This window comes from Nannobrachium achirus (genome assembly GCF_963921795.1).
Source record: "Nannobrachium achirus genome assembly, chromosome: 11".
NCBI classification, from domain to species: Eukaryota; Metazoa; Chordata; class Actinopteri; order Myctophiformes; family Myctophidae; genus Nannobrachium; species Nannobrachium achirus.
In genome coordinates, this window is record NC_137820.1 from 32,020,531 (window position 1) to 32,035,200 (window position 14,670).

Consider the following 14,670-nt stretch of genomic DNA (forward strand, 5'->3'; position numbering starts at 1 on the left):
TCAGAGACCTGTAGTATGTGTCCATTTGGACCACTGGTTGGCCCCAGACCAGAGGTTGAGTTGACACACTGTTTGATCTGCAGGACTGTGTGTATCATACCTCTATACTGCATTGGAGGAATGTGTATGTATGCCATTTTGAGAATTGACAATAAACATAGTCACAGAATTAAAGTTTGGATCATTTCAAAACAAAATAAATATTTACTTCAGCAAGAACCAACATTTCCATTTGCATATCCTGCGTGCGTTTGTGCATGCATGGTGCAATGGTGCAAGCGCACACACACACACACACACGCACATACACGAACACGCACATGCACACACACACACACACACACACACACACACACACACACGGTTTCCCTGTTGCAAACAGTATTGAAAGCCCATTGGCATCTACAGCAGGGGTCTTCAACAGAGTTACTACAGGGGGGCCACGAAATCTTTGTGTGATAGGATCATTATTTTAGATTAACTACTTGAACCCTCGCATCCCTATTCTGAGGAGAACTTTGGCCAGAAATAGCAGATCAAAAGCTCTCAAGGACAAGATCTCTGCAAGCTTGTAGATCAGCTATTTTTGGCAAATAGGTTGGATGTGGAGGTAAAAAAAGAGCAGACCAAGTACCGAGTGATAGTTCAAGTTTACAAAGTATTGATAATTTAAGTGATTAAATGTATGGAAAAAAAATGAAAAAAACACGACTCCAACATCGACTGATGACAGTGCTGTCAAAAAAGTTTATGAATCTACCTATGAAATCAATGACAATCTGCAAACCGTTTTATACAATATGTAGAGGGGGTCCCTGGACGGTCGACCCTGCTTCCTCTGTCTCTCAGCTAAGGGGTCCTTGGCCTGAAAACGTTGAAGACCCCTGATCTACATGTAGAAGAAGGTACTCACTGGTGATACATGCGCAGAACATCGTAGAGGTAGTCCTTCTCTGCTTCATTGTCTATCAGCAATTCCACCTGCAAGAAGAGAACAAAATTAAAATAAACGTGAGTTCCAGCCCCAATCTTCACTGCAGACAGAATGACGGACACAGACACACAGGAGCAGGACCTGTAGCTTCTCTCATCTCACTGACTCATGCCTTTCTCTTGTGGTCCTGTCAGCGCCACAGGAGGTAAGCTATCTGGTGTGTGTGTGTGTGTGTGTGTGTGTGTGTGTGTGTGTGTGTGTGTGTGTGTGTGTGTAATCTGTGTAAATGGCAGTGCATGTCGTAGAGTCACACAAACCTGATGTCGGCTGAGCTGCTGCAAAAAGGTTTTGAGGAAACGCTTTGGCCAATCACTGATGTAGCACATAGTCCCTTTTCTTTTCACTCCAGAGAGCGAGGATGACACGTGTCCTCCTGTGCTAGGCTGTTGACATCTGCCCCAAACTGAGAGGGTCTTCTTCTATCGGGGTGAACAGTTGAGCACCTACAGTATATATCTAGTCTAGCCTATATACACTCTCCTCACTCCAGTGTAAATAGCCTCGTAGTTACAGGCTAGCTCGTCTGATCGCTTGTGTCCAGTGATGAAGGCACACAGGTCTAAACAGGTCCTATGAACTGCCCTTCCTTCCCTAACGACACAACCAGCAGACAGGTGGAGGGGAAGGCTTTAGTGAGCTCAGCCAGAGCCGTGTCATCTTACATTTTACAAGCCCACCACCAGAACCCAGGGCCCATGTGATTCCATTTATTTGTACACTCTCAGAGTTAAAAGGTCTCTGTGGTTCCATTTGAACACATTCTTTCAGAGTTAAATGACCACTCAGGAGTGAGTGAGTGAGTGAGTGAGTGAGTGAGTGAGTGAGTGAGTGAGTGAGTGAGTGAGTGAGTGGGTGAGTGAATACAAATGTATGTTACGTATGGATATTGCAGGATGCTCTGACTTAAACCACACAAAGTTAGGAAAAGAAGAAATGTAACTCTTTTCTTGGAATTATCTGTCTATCTATCTATCTATTTATAAATAAATTCCAGAAATCCTGTCTGTTTACGTCCGTAGCCAATCACAGGCCACGGGCTGTGTATAACTGTAGCCAATAAGAGACGGGCAAAAGGTAACATTGTAATATCAAAGCGTATATAAGGCTGCACAGGTATTTATCCAGTTTAAAAATAGGCAATCTCTAGATGTGAGCGGCCCGAGGTAAGGATCCCTTAGGGACGGGTGAGGAGATGGGTATGGAATGGATATAGTAATAAGTACTGTATACAAGAGTTTGAGTGACACACCTCACATCAAAAGCAGCCACATTGTGGTGATATTAATTATTATTATGCAGGACTACGGTAACACATAAATGCGTAATATTAACAGATATTTAGATTGACAGCAACACTATGCTTCCATGTCCAACATGGAACAGGAAGTAAATGATGCATACAGCGCCTTTATCCAAAGTGCTGTACACTGTACATAGTACATTCCCACAACAACAATGGAGGCAACCATAAAAAGCACCAACCTGCTCATCGGGAGCAGTTATGGGTTAGTCAGTGTCTTTCACAAGGACACTTCAAAACTAACCCAGGGGCAGCCAGGGATCAAACCGGGGACCTTCCATTTCCCAAGTGGCTACTCTACCTCCTGAGCCACTGCTGCCCCCATGTTATGGAGGGCTTTCTGTGATATTAAGATGCATTAATTGTGGTATAAATAGCATTAAAGGCCATTGGATGCCAGCAGTGTGACAGCAAAGTAGGTGGCTCCATGAACAACTATATGACTCATTTAGCTGCTACTATGTGGTGTGGTTATGAGGTTGCTGTGTGTGGATGTCTATGGCATTGTTTTATGGGTGTCATAAACTTCTCCAACACACACACACACACACACACACACACACACACACACACACACACACACACACACACACACACACACACACACACACACACACACACACACACAGCAGACTTTGGAACCATAAGACAGGGCAGGTACGCCTGTGAGAGATGCAACATTCATTTACGATGGGTAGCAGCCCGTTTTAAACCACTCAACGTATTCATCCAATATGTTTAGTCCATAACATACTGTATCAACCTTCAATTCACACACTTATTATGCAAATGAAACAGAGGGGGGAGAGAGTGTCATGATGAACAATGCCTTGTTGTTCTGTGATCCTCTTGGTCTCAGTGAGGCAGGCAGACCCTAATTGCTGCTGTAACTCTCCAATCTATTCCGCTTAGCTGCTCATCTCTGACACTGTCTGAATTATCACATTGGTTTGCTGCCCTTTGTAAAAACCCTATGAGATGCCATGCCTGGCTGTCACTGTGCATGGAGCAGATGGCTTGTATAATATCCTTGCATGGTCTGTCTGAGGCTGAAAACGCCCTGAACATATCATGTTCCCCTCCTCTGTTATTTTTTACCCACAAAATGACTGTCTCCAGGACTTTACCTTTACTGTGCTGTGTACAACACCTGTCTTTAATATGAAAGTAATATGAAACTATAATAAAGCTGTTGGGCATTTTGACCAGCTTATTCTCAACAATGTATTCAATTAAATGCCAATTAAAATTCGTGTCCAGCAGGTTATAACGCATATATTATGTTAGGGCAGAATATATACTGTAATTTGTTTCCCTTTACTACAGGAAATTGCAAGTTTATGTTTGTTATTGCTCTCACACAAGACACAAACGTAACAGCCTACAGGTAATATTTAATAGTTACACAGGCCTGTCAAAGCCACATAAATGTACATGTCAGCCCATAATAGGCTGTTTACAAATAGGGTGTTAGGCTATATCATATCGCACAGAGTAGCCTATGGCCAGGCCTGTAGGCTAGATCCCTACGGACAAGCTTATTTAGAAAAAAACTACTGTAGGCCTAGTAGGCCTAGTTGATCATCGGCTTGAAGCGTCTTGAAATGATCTTACCTTATGTCTGAATTCTCGGGCGACTTTACGTTCCATGTTTGACAGAATGGAGGCTGACCGTTCTGTTGGTGCGTGGGTCCGTCCGTGTGGATGTGTGAGTGTGACTGACTAATGAGATGAGATGGGTTGTTTCCCTGACACCTAGACGCTGGTCCTAGATCAGCGGTCTGCTATCGGGGACAGTGAATCCAGAACACTCATTGGTCAAATACAAATATGACACTATCATTTAGTATGAACACTGACGACTGACTGATATATAGACCTAATACAAGTTGTAGAACATTTTATTAATTAAACACAAACAAGAAAGTCTCAATTGCAATCCACTAATGCATTGTGTGGGTGGCTGTATATTATGTGTAAACTGAGTACAATGAATGAATTGTACTGTATTTAATTTATAACCAGGCAGGTAGTGAAATAAAATAGATATACATTTTATGTAAACTGTCACGCTACACATTAAGTGCCGCTAGGTGGCAGTATAACCCAGGACAAAACTACAGAGTTTCCCCTAACTTGAGTTTCCCACAGAACACACACGGCTCCGGCTGTAAACTTCCGGTATTCAAACGCTGCTTCACAACGACAACAACAACACCACACAGATATATATCTGTGGGCAACAACCAGAGAAACTCACGTGAATGTGAAACAGTGGAAGGTAAGAGAAATAGAGAACAACAACGCTCCAAACGAAATGAAACGACAATACATTTAAATGCAGCTTAAGAAAAGCTTCAAGTGTAACATGTTTACTCTCCTCGATCAATGTGGTCATTTTATGTGACTTTTCCATTTTCGCAGAGAATGAATGAACACACGGCCTATTCTAATGACACCACTGAAAATATACTGCATTTTTCAAGCATGAGATGGGTTTGTGCTCGTTGTTAAACTTAATATTTTCAAAAGCCCCGCTCCACCCCCCGCGCCCAGTCCATAGCAACGCCCAGGAGGTTCTTGTTAGTAAGAAAAAAGAACAGATTTACAAGCTATCAACGCGTCCCTTCACGACGCGTTGTTAGCTTGTAGATCTGTTCTTTTGTTTAGCACGCAACACTGATGTACGAAGGAGTATAAATGACACGTTAAAGGGACCACACAGTAAACTCTACAGTGCTGCTGCTGCTCACCATCTGTTGTGCTGCTGATCCATTCAGAAAGCATCAACATGATCTGATCTCTTGTTACACTGTGGACCCAAGGAGCACTGCTTGTAATGTAGCACTGCATTGAGAAGAAAAAACAACAACTCAACTCAGACTCTGCACTAATACACAGACAGTTACACACACCTGTTGCAATGTATTCTGCTTGTCCTTATCCTAAATCTTTTCCCACTTTTGTTTTCAGCAAAGATATAGGATGGAATCACCAACAAGAGGTGCTGTGCCACAAAGGTAATGCAATGTCTCTTAAGTGAAAATATAAAACACCATCACATGCGTTTTGGAGGCTATCTAATGAGAATAATCACGCAGCATTATTCAACAGTTATCCCAAAAAAAGAAGGGTGAATGCTTTTAACTTTTTACACACTTATTTCTTTAGTATGATAGAGCGAGAGAGCGCCTTTATCCAAGACGCTTTACAATGATTGTAGATTAACCAATTCAGGCATAGGCCTACACTGATGGAAGACGTAACCATCCAAGGCAATTAGGGGTTCAGCGTCTTTCTCAAAGAGACTTATACGAGACAATAACTCTGGGGGAGTCTGGGGATCGAACTGTTCTACCCCTGAGCCACTGCCACCCAGTATAGTCTAATACTCTCCCAATGCTGGGAACCAAGTTGATAGAGATCTGATAGAGATTTAAACGTAATACAAAATTGGGTTTAAATGTTTGGCTTTCAACCACTTTGAAATTATTTTATTTGCACACTGGCATAAAACATAAAAAGACCCAGATTAATGTTGATGTGACCTCTGTTTTTCAGATCCAGCAATCGTATCCGCGGTCAAGAGCCTGACTCCCCACTTCCCCCCATCAATGAGCGCCTGGCGTGCTTGCGTCCATCCAGGGAGCTGCTGGAGTTTTACAGGCAGAAGATCGCCCAGTTCGACGACGAGCACGTGGAGCTGGTGCAGATGTTGGAGAAATACAAAGGCATCACAGATGATCAGGTAAGAAAAGCGGAATGGCATTTTTTGGAGTCTTTGTTTACTTGTGGCTGCAGTTCTACTCACAGTTCTACAGAGAAAGAGATGTGTGAGTGCGTGTGTATACTAAGTGCCTCAAAGTGCCTTCCTCTCTCTTCTCATCTCTAAAGCACAAGCTGCAGTGGGAGGTACGCCAGCGGGAAGGAGAGATCTCTGAGCTGCAAAAGGCCCTGAGTGACATGCAAGTCTACCTTTTCCAAGAGCGAGAACAGTCGCTGCGACTGTATGCAGAGAATGACAGACTAAAGATCAGGTGGGCTTTAACACGTATGCAACCTCTTAAGAACAGTAATGGGATAAAATAATAGGTTTCTATGGTAGCTATTAGCCAAGAGAATATCTTTGTTCCCAATCCAGAGTCCAGACATGTTGTCATTTTAATTTCCGTCTTCAGCATTGAATATCTGACTGAGTTTATTTGTATTTGTGCTGTAAATCAGTTAGTTAGGAAACCATCTTGTAACAGTAAAAGCAGCAAACTCTTTCTCTCTTCACTGTACAGAGAGTTGGAGGATAGGAAAAAGATTCAGCACCTCCTCGCTCTGGTGGGTCCTGATGTGGGAGAGATCACATACTTCCACAGAGATCCCCCACATAAGGTGTGTACCTAATTAGTTTGTAATTATTATTATATCGTTCATTTTTAAAGGTTGAATATTGTGATGTTATAATCCTAATGCATACGTATATCATATAACGTATGACATATCATGCCTTTAGTTCAGTGAATGCATCTAATTTGACCTCACTCAAACTGACATTATATTGCTTATAATTATTAATAACACTTTGACATGCTTTATTTGACCTGAACCCTTTATTATCTCACAACTATATTTCAGGTCACCATCCCACAGAAGAAGGTTGAGCCCAGGAATCAAGAACATCTCAATCTCCGGCCAGCAAAACAAAGACCTGGATCCAGTAAAGGTTTGATCCACGTTCTTGCTTTCTTTTGTTACAGGCGTATCAGCATTGTTGTTTTAGATTTATGTTATGATTACGAAATATTATTCTGGTAATTTTTGTTGTCAAGATTGTTGTTATGCATTGCTTCACCATGTTAATCAACATGAATAAATATCCAGTGTTTTCTTTGCAAATTACTAAAGTTATAAGTTTAACATGTGACAGAGAGGGGAGTTCTTAACTACTTAAACCCTCTAGACTTGGACTCCCTTTTTCCCATCTACACCAAATCTCCCAAAATAGCAGATCTGTTGTTAGAAAGATTAGTAAAAAGTGTAATATTCTCTCTGGTAGTCTTTCCCTGACTGTGCAGTACCATTTCTGTCTTGTGTCTCTTTGAACAGAGAGCAGGAAGACAACATCAGCAGAGGGGGTAAATGGAGAAAGTGTGGACCAGTACAGAAATGACAATCAGACTTTGTTACTACAGGTAACTATCTGGGTTCAATCACGTTTCCCTTGAAGTGGGTGAAGTTCTAATTGCAATAGTAATCATTATAGTAATCTTTTTTTGTGTGTGCACAGCAGATCTACAAAGCTCACAACGCCTCACAGCGTGAGGTGTTGAGAGCTTGTAGATCTGCTATTTTTGGTTAACGTTGTCCTCAGAATAGGAATGCTGAAGTTCAAGTGGTTAATGCAAAAAATGTATATAATCCTATCACAAAGATTTGGCGGACACTCCCTGTAGTTACGCTGAGCACCACCTAGGGCAGGGGTTTTCAAAGTGGGTGACGGGGCACCCTGGGGTGCCGTGACGGTAGTCCAGGGGTGCCGCAAGATAATTTGATAATATTTGGAATTTATTTGGACACTTGAAAAAATATTTAGTATCATTTTAAACTTGAAGTACAAAGTTATTTTCAGTCAGTTCTAACCAAAATGACTATTATCTCAATGTTTTCCTCGCAACATAATCACTAAAATATTGTCACTGTCGGGCAGAAACCTCGTATCTCCAAGTTTCAAATGTATGTCTTTTGGTAAAGCAAAGCCCTGCTTCATCATACAAGACTGTCGCACAAAACTAGTGAAAACAGCAAGCACACAAGTGCTTGTAGACCTGCTGTTTTCACTAGTTTAGTACATTTTATAGATGATAAATACAAAACGAACGGTTTTGGACATACAAGGTTTCCACCCGACAACGACTATATGCTATAAATATAAGGTGCTGGGAGTGAAAATTATAATGTAGGGGTGCCTCGGATTAAAAAAATATTCATGAGGTGCCCTGAGACAAAAAAAGTTTGGGAACCCCTGACCTAGGGGTCACAGACCCCATGTTGAATACCCCTGTAAGCCAGTGGTGGAGTTGAGTGTGTCTTTGTGGCTTACCCTGGCAGGTGGAGGCATTGCAGGCTCAGATGGAGGAGCAAACCCGTCTGTCCAAAGAGCAGGTGGAGTCTCTGCTGGAGGAGCGCAGGATCCAGGTGGAGGAGGCTCAGGTGCAGCACCAGAGAGACCAGGACCGCATCATCGCTCTGAATGAAAAGTGTGTCTTTCTTTTTCTTTTATCATATCTCTTGACAGATCAGCTAGCTGCCTCTGCAGTGGGGTTTGTATAATCATACCACTTGGAGCTCGGTTGACATTAATGCTCTGTTAGTTCTTGTTCATCAAAAATTTTCAAAAATACGAAAAAATTGCAGATGTACAAGCTCGCAGCGTGGTATGAATGAGCTTGTACAGTATGTAACGCAAAAATCTAAAATGACACGGATGGTTTCCTGTTTTTTAACGGGTTAGCACAGTATAATTTGTCAGATTGACCAGTTATTAATAACTATAAAACGATTATGTTGTCCTACCTCAGACTCAAGAACACGCAGACCTTGCTCTATGAGAGCACTAGGGATTTCCTGCAGCTGAAGTTTGACACGCGGGCACAGGAGAAGAGCTGGATGGTGGAGAAGGACCGTCTGCTCAGGGAACTAGACTCCTGCCAGGAGCGTCTGAGGAGGGCCAGGTCTGGCGTTGATGAGCCAGGTCTACGGCCCAGGCCCAGCATCACCACTCTGCTCACTACCCAGCCTCAGTCTGACTCACAGTCGCAGCAGACACACAAACAGGAGCTCAAGGTTTGTGGTTGTTAAAGGAGTGATACAGACCAAAATAGGACCCCCCCCTGAATGAGAATGTTTCCACAGACCTTCTTACCAGGTTAGGTTGATATGCCTCATTTCTGCCCCTGTTCTGAGATTTGTAGTCCCCACAGCTAAAACAGGCTTATCGTCACTATCCAAAAGCGCCCATTTCGGCCGCTTCAAAAATACATTTTTTTTAATGAATCGTCCAGACATGCTTCCTACAGACACCACACACAGTGTTTTAGCGCTTGAAGGGTTAATTGCTTGTTTACAGTGCAGGCCACTTCTGCCTCGGCTCTCCAGAGCTAAAGCTGAAGTATCGCGAGAATCTCGCGAGAGCTCGAGGCAGCATTCTGCTCCGGTTCCCTTAGCCCTGTAAACAAGCTATTGAAGTGGACGAAATGGGGCAGAAATGAGGCATATCAACCTAACCAGGTAAGAAGGTCTGTGGAAACATTCTCATTCAGGGGGGGGGGGGGGGGTCCTATTTTGGTCTGTATCACTCCTTTAAGCAAGATATTTGATGTGTAGGCCTTTTGGGCTGGTTCTTCTGTTATTATGTATCTTGTATTGTGAAGTGCCAACTTTATGCCATCCACGTTCTCAGGGGATGCAGGAGGAACTAAAGCAGGCCCACCGTCTGGCTGAGATGTACAGGGAACAGTGCATCACTCTGGAGACAGAGCTGGCTCAGATCAGAGAGGAGGGGGACGTGGGCAGGGAGTTATTCAAGGTAGGTAAACTTGGAAAAGTTCGTCAGTTGAATAGATCACAGTTCACATTTATTGGGTGCACGGTTCTGACAGAAACCGTACCTTTGGGACTCACTTGGTCCTTTTTGGGATTTCAGGTTCCGTTTTATTGTCACACATATCCATACAGGTACAGATACAATGAAATGCTTGTGCCAGGAGCACTCTCAGCCTTATTACACAAAGACATGGTCACAGTGACCGACAGGAGTGTGGAGCCACTTACCATGCAGGCCACACAAGACAAGTCCCAACAATGACAATACCATACAGTGTAACAGTGTACAGTTTAAAAATGCGTACAGTGCCCATGTTTACCTACGTTTCACTTTCATCCCTTCGTTGAGCAACCTGACTGCCTGGGCAAAAAAACTTACTGAAACGAGTGGTGTGCGATTTGATGCTCTGGTAACGTTTTTTGGATGGGAGGAGTGAGAACAGGGAATGGGCGGGATGGCTGCTACTAATTTGAAGCTGTCCACTATATCTACAGATGAACCGTTGATGTATAAGGGACTGTGATTAACTTTTGACTTCCTAAAGTCAACAATGATTCCCTTCGTCTTACTGATATTTAGAGAGAGGTTGTTATTCTGGCACCATAGGGTTAGCACTTCAATTTCCCTCCTATAGGCCCTCTCATCAATCATCATTGGATATTAATCCTATCACAGTGGTGTCATCTGTGAACTTGATGGTATTATTGCCACACCTGGCAACACAATCAAAGGTGAACTGACTGTACAACAGGGGACTGAGGCAGCAGCCCTGGGGCGCTCCAGTCTCCTGTCGGATCTCCTGTTTATTGAAAAGCCCCAGCAGCAGATCAAGCGTAAATATGAAATAACATATCCTAAAAGGACCAAGTGAGTGCTGGTGATTTTTGAAGATATTCAAGGTATACATGAGTACCCTGTCTTTGGCTGATGAAGATTTATTTTTTGATTGTACAGTACTGGAAGCTTAGCTTAGTTAGTGGTCACTGGTCGGTGGCTGGTGATTCGCCTAAACATATGAACCCTGGTGTCCCAAACATATTTTCCTAAGATAATTCACAATTAAATCTTTCAAAAATAGATGTGACGTGTTGTAAGCTTGTAGATTGGCTATTTTCGTACCATGATGTACAGTATATAGGGCTTAAATATATGGTATACTGAGTAGCATTCTTCCGCATGTTGCTTTTAAACACAAGTCTGTGCTATATAAATTAAGTTTGATTTTCATATTGTATAGATAGAGTACAAGAGCAGAGAGAGTTGCGTTCTCTAATGCCCAACATAAAGAAATGTAAATGTGGCTGCAGTTTAACACCTGTCCATTATTCGTGCAGGATCGTTCCGACAAGATGGCAAATCGTCTTCAGCTGATGACACAGCGGTACGAGGCACTAGAGAAGAGGCGGGCCATGGAGGTGGAGGGCTACAAGACGGATATCAAACTTCTGAGACAGAAATTCAAAGATGTTGAGAAACAGCTCCTCAAGGTACACATGCATGTTGGAATGCCTTTGTCACTGTCAAATAGGCTCAATTCACAGCAGCCATATTGTAAAGAAATTGGGTCCCTTTCTTACAACTTGTTACCAATGATTCTAATGAAGCTTCTGTTCCATTTATTGTAGCACAGTCGTCCTCAAATGTTTTGATTTCAAGGACCTGTACGGGTCCATTTGGTTCCATTTATACACTCTCAGAGTTACAGACCCATAAGGGTCCATTTAGAACCCCCTCAAGGACACTTTGAGTGTTTCCAGTGAACATTGTTCAGACCTCCCATTAGTCCGACGATACCTAACCTTAACCCTAACCTCAGTAAAACTATGCCTAAATCTAACCCTAACCACTATTGGCGTAATGAGATGTCGGACTTATGGGCAGTCAGACTTACAGTATGTGCATTGTGCAGTCCCCCAATATCAGCACCCTGACTCTGTTTGAGAATGGAATGGTGCCTTAATCAGTATCATTGGTAACTACTAACAACTCTGAAGGAAGTAAGGAAGGGGCCCAATTTCTTTCCTATATGGCTGCTGTGCGTAGAACCTATTATATTATTATATCATTATTTTTCAAGTCATGGTATGAATCTGTGTCATTGATGTTCTTGTGTTCTAGGTCACTCTGAACATTGGGCCTAACCAGGACCTGGCTATCCTGCATGAGGTCCGTCAGACCAATGCCAGGACAAAGAAGGTTCAGGGAGAGTTGATTAATCTGAAGGCTAAGATCTATGGGCTGGAGAATGACCTGCGGTTTAGTTATCAGTAGAATCAACCTGTATGTACTCTATAATACTTAATTTATGCAAGGTTCATTCCTTTTTGTAGGCCCATTTTTGTCTTTTTTCTACTGATTGTTTATGAAACTTGAAACCTGTGGTTTTTAATCAATAAAGATTGTATTTATTTATTTATTTGTTTATTTTGTTGTATTTAAAACCTCACTAAATTAGATTAATACATTTTGCATGTGTATGCATCTGGAAGAGCTATAGCAATTTGTGTTAAAGAGTTAAGAGACATTTTAATCCAGCCAAAATTATATATGAATTTTGTAAAGTTCTGTGTAGATTTGTAAACAGCCAAGATAGTCTTGTGGTGGAATAAGATTATAGGCAGGCAATTATTTAAATGTTATTATTTTCAGTTTTAACATGAGCTTCACTAAGTGTGCATTCAACATTATAGACAGACAATGATGACAATAGAGTCACTGTTAGAATGGACCAGGCAGCTGGCACCAAATGTAGCCACGCCCCTCCAAGAAATACGTAATCAGTTCAGGAAACAAACTGGGATCAAGCGGCGTTGCAGGTTGCAGATCCGGTCTGGATCTAGAGCGGATACGGAAACGGTACATCCATTTATGTGTGTGTGCAAATGACCGGATATGGACAACTAGCTCTAGGCCGGATCACAGCGCTAATTTCGGAACGTAAACTAAGCTTTTCTCTGGAGAATCCTGGGTGAGCGCGCGATATTGAAACTAGATTCATTGGCGCTTGGCGGGCGAGCGAAGCGAGTTGACAATGAACATTAAACAACAGACAGGACAGAACAGTGACATGGCGGATCACCAGAGCCTCTTTGACTGCTCTATATGCCTACATCAACTACATAATCCCGTAACAACAACATGTGGACACAGCTACTGCAAAGTATGTATTAATGCGGCGTGGGATGAGAATATCAAGCAGAACAGAGACTGCTGCTGCCCCCAGTGCAGACAGACCTTTAAGACCAGACCTGATCTGAAGAAGAACACACTTCTGGCTGAGTTATTAAACATCTACAAAAAGGCAAGTAAACATAATTGTTGTATACCTCCTGAGTCCTGCAGACATATAGCCTTACATTAAGACGCTCGCTTATTATGTCAGTATCTATTAAATATATCTACGAGTGTCTTAATCTATGGCTAGCAGACTGCCATGTATAGTGTACTTTTCCCCCCCGCTTCATCTGGTTTTAGCAGTGGTGGGAAAAGTACCCAATGTCCGGAATTCAAAATTGAATAAAAGTACAAAGTATTGGCATCAAAATGTACTAAAGTACCAAAAGTAAAAATACTCATTATGCAGAATGTAGGCCTACAGTCTGTTTCACAATTTTTAAGTACAGTAATAAGTATGAGGATTGTTTTAAAAATGCAGCTGTTTCCAAGATCCCACGAAATCCCCCCCAGAAAAAAAATTCTGGGGGGAAAAAAGATATTCATGTGTTTCTGTGTGCCAGCAGGAGATTAATTATTCAGGAGTAGCCATAGAATGAATGGCTGTAGGCATTTCATGTTGTATTATGTAATATTATGTTGTGAGCTACTCTCAGATATTTCATAAAAGTGAGATCTGCTATTTTCAAATGGCCAAAAGTCCAAAACATATATAGGGCTGAAGTGGCTATTAAGTAATAATCAACTAGTAGCTAAAGTTGTCAAATAAATGTAGTGGATTAAAAGTACAATATTTGGATCTGAGATGTAGAGGAGGAGTAGAAGTAAGATAAGGTCAAATCTTTGCTCTACAATTTCTTCAACTGGTTGACTGCATGTAGAACAGCAGGGGCATCGATGTACAAAGATAATTCTATTTTACATCATAATTCTAGTCTCTTTTCAGGCTGTTTCACAAATCACAGATTAGGACTTGGCCTAATTTTGAAAGGTGCCATATAAATAAAGTTATTATCATTGTTGTTAATTCATTTTGTCCATGTCGCCCGGTTCTAGACCCAGGACAAGCCAGTTACGGTGCAATCTGAGCTATCTGAGGATAAGGAGAAGAAGGTCCCAGTGCCCCGAAAGGTGCGTCGTCATCATGATGAGGAGAATGTCCCAGTGCCCCGAAAGGTGCGTGGTCATCGGGCCCACTCCCGGCATCAGAAGGAAAGGACACCCTTCCAGCAGCACCCTGTGCGGACAATGGCAGAGACCACTGGGCCTTCTGTCCCCTCAACTGTCCTGCAGGCTCTAGATGGGAATGGCCTCTCTAGTAGAGGCCCTAGGAGGGGTCCACGGCGTGCACCTGCACCCCCCTTAATTTATTTTTCTCCTTTGGATTTTTGGTGTCCAATAAAGGACCTCTAATATAGAGACCACTACAGTGGTCTATATAATCTGTGTGTTTATGTATTTCTTATTGTTAATAAACACATCATGTTCTTGCATAAATGCATTGGGCAGTGATTCCCCCTACCAAGCAATTTATTCACAGTATATGCTGACAGAACTCTCACTACGGACAACGATCCATTCTTCCTAGACTCTTCGCCCTCCTGGCCC

At 42.4% G+C, this 14,670-nt stretch overlaps 2 protein-coding genes across 2 annotated transcripts in view; one reads left to right on the plus strand and one right to left on the minus strand.

Moving 5' to 3' along the window:
* ush1c (Usher syndrome 1C) overlaps positions 1–3,944 on the minus strand; it is a gene marked incomplete at both ends in the record, with an annotated part of 36,485 nt that extends 32,541 nt beyond the window's left edge. The window contains 2 exons of the mRNA XM_080737009.1: positions 914–981; positions 3,909–3,944. Of these exons, the coding sequence (XP_080593135.1) occupies positions 914–981; positions 3,909–3,944 (104 nt within the window). The remainder of the gene's footprint in view (positions 1–913; positions 982–3,908) is intronic.
* A 546-nt stretch (positions 3,945–4,490) lies between these two features.
* On the plus strand, positions 4,491–14,362 carry ccdc77 (coiled-coil domain containing 77; the record flags this gene model as incomplete). Its single annotated transcript, XM_080737010.1, has 13 exons — positions 4,491–4,575; positions 5,268–5,314; positions 5,856–6,042; positions 6,189–6,331; positions 6,581–6,677; positions 6,921–7,008; positions 7,392–7,477; positions 8,394–8,542; positions 8,864–9,128; positions 9,745–9,870; positions 11,223–11,375; positions 12,007–12,155; positions 14,119–14,362. Exons 2-13 carry the CDS (start codon positions 5,280–5,282, stop codon positions 14,360–14,362), a joined length of 1,722 nt encoding a protein of 573 aa, XP_080593136.1. The 5' UTR covers positions 4,491–4,575; positions 5,268–5,279.
* Between the last annotated feature and the right edge of the window lie 308 nt (positions 14,363–14,670).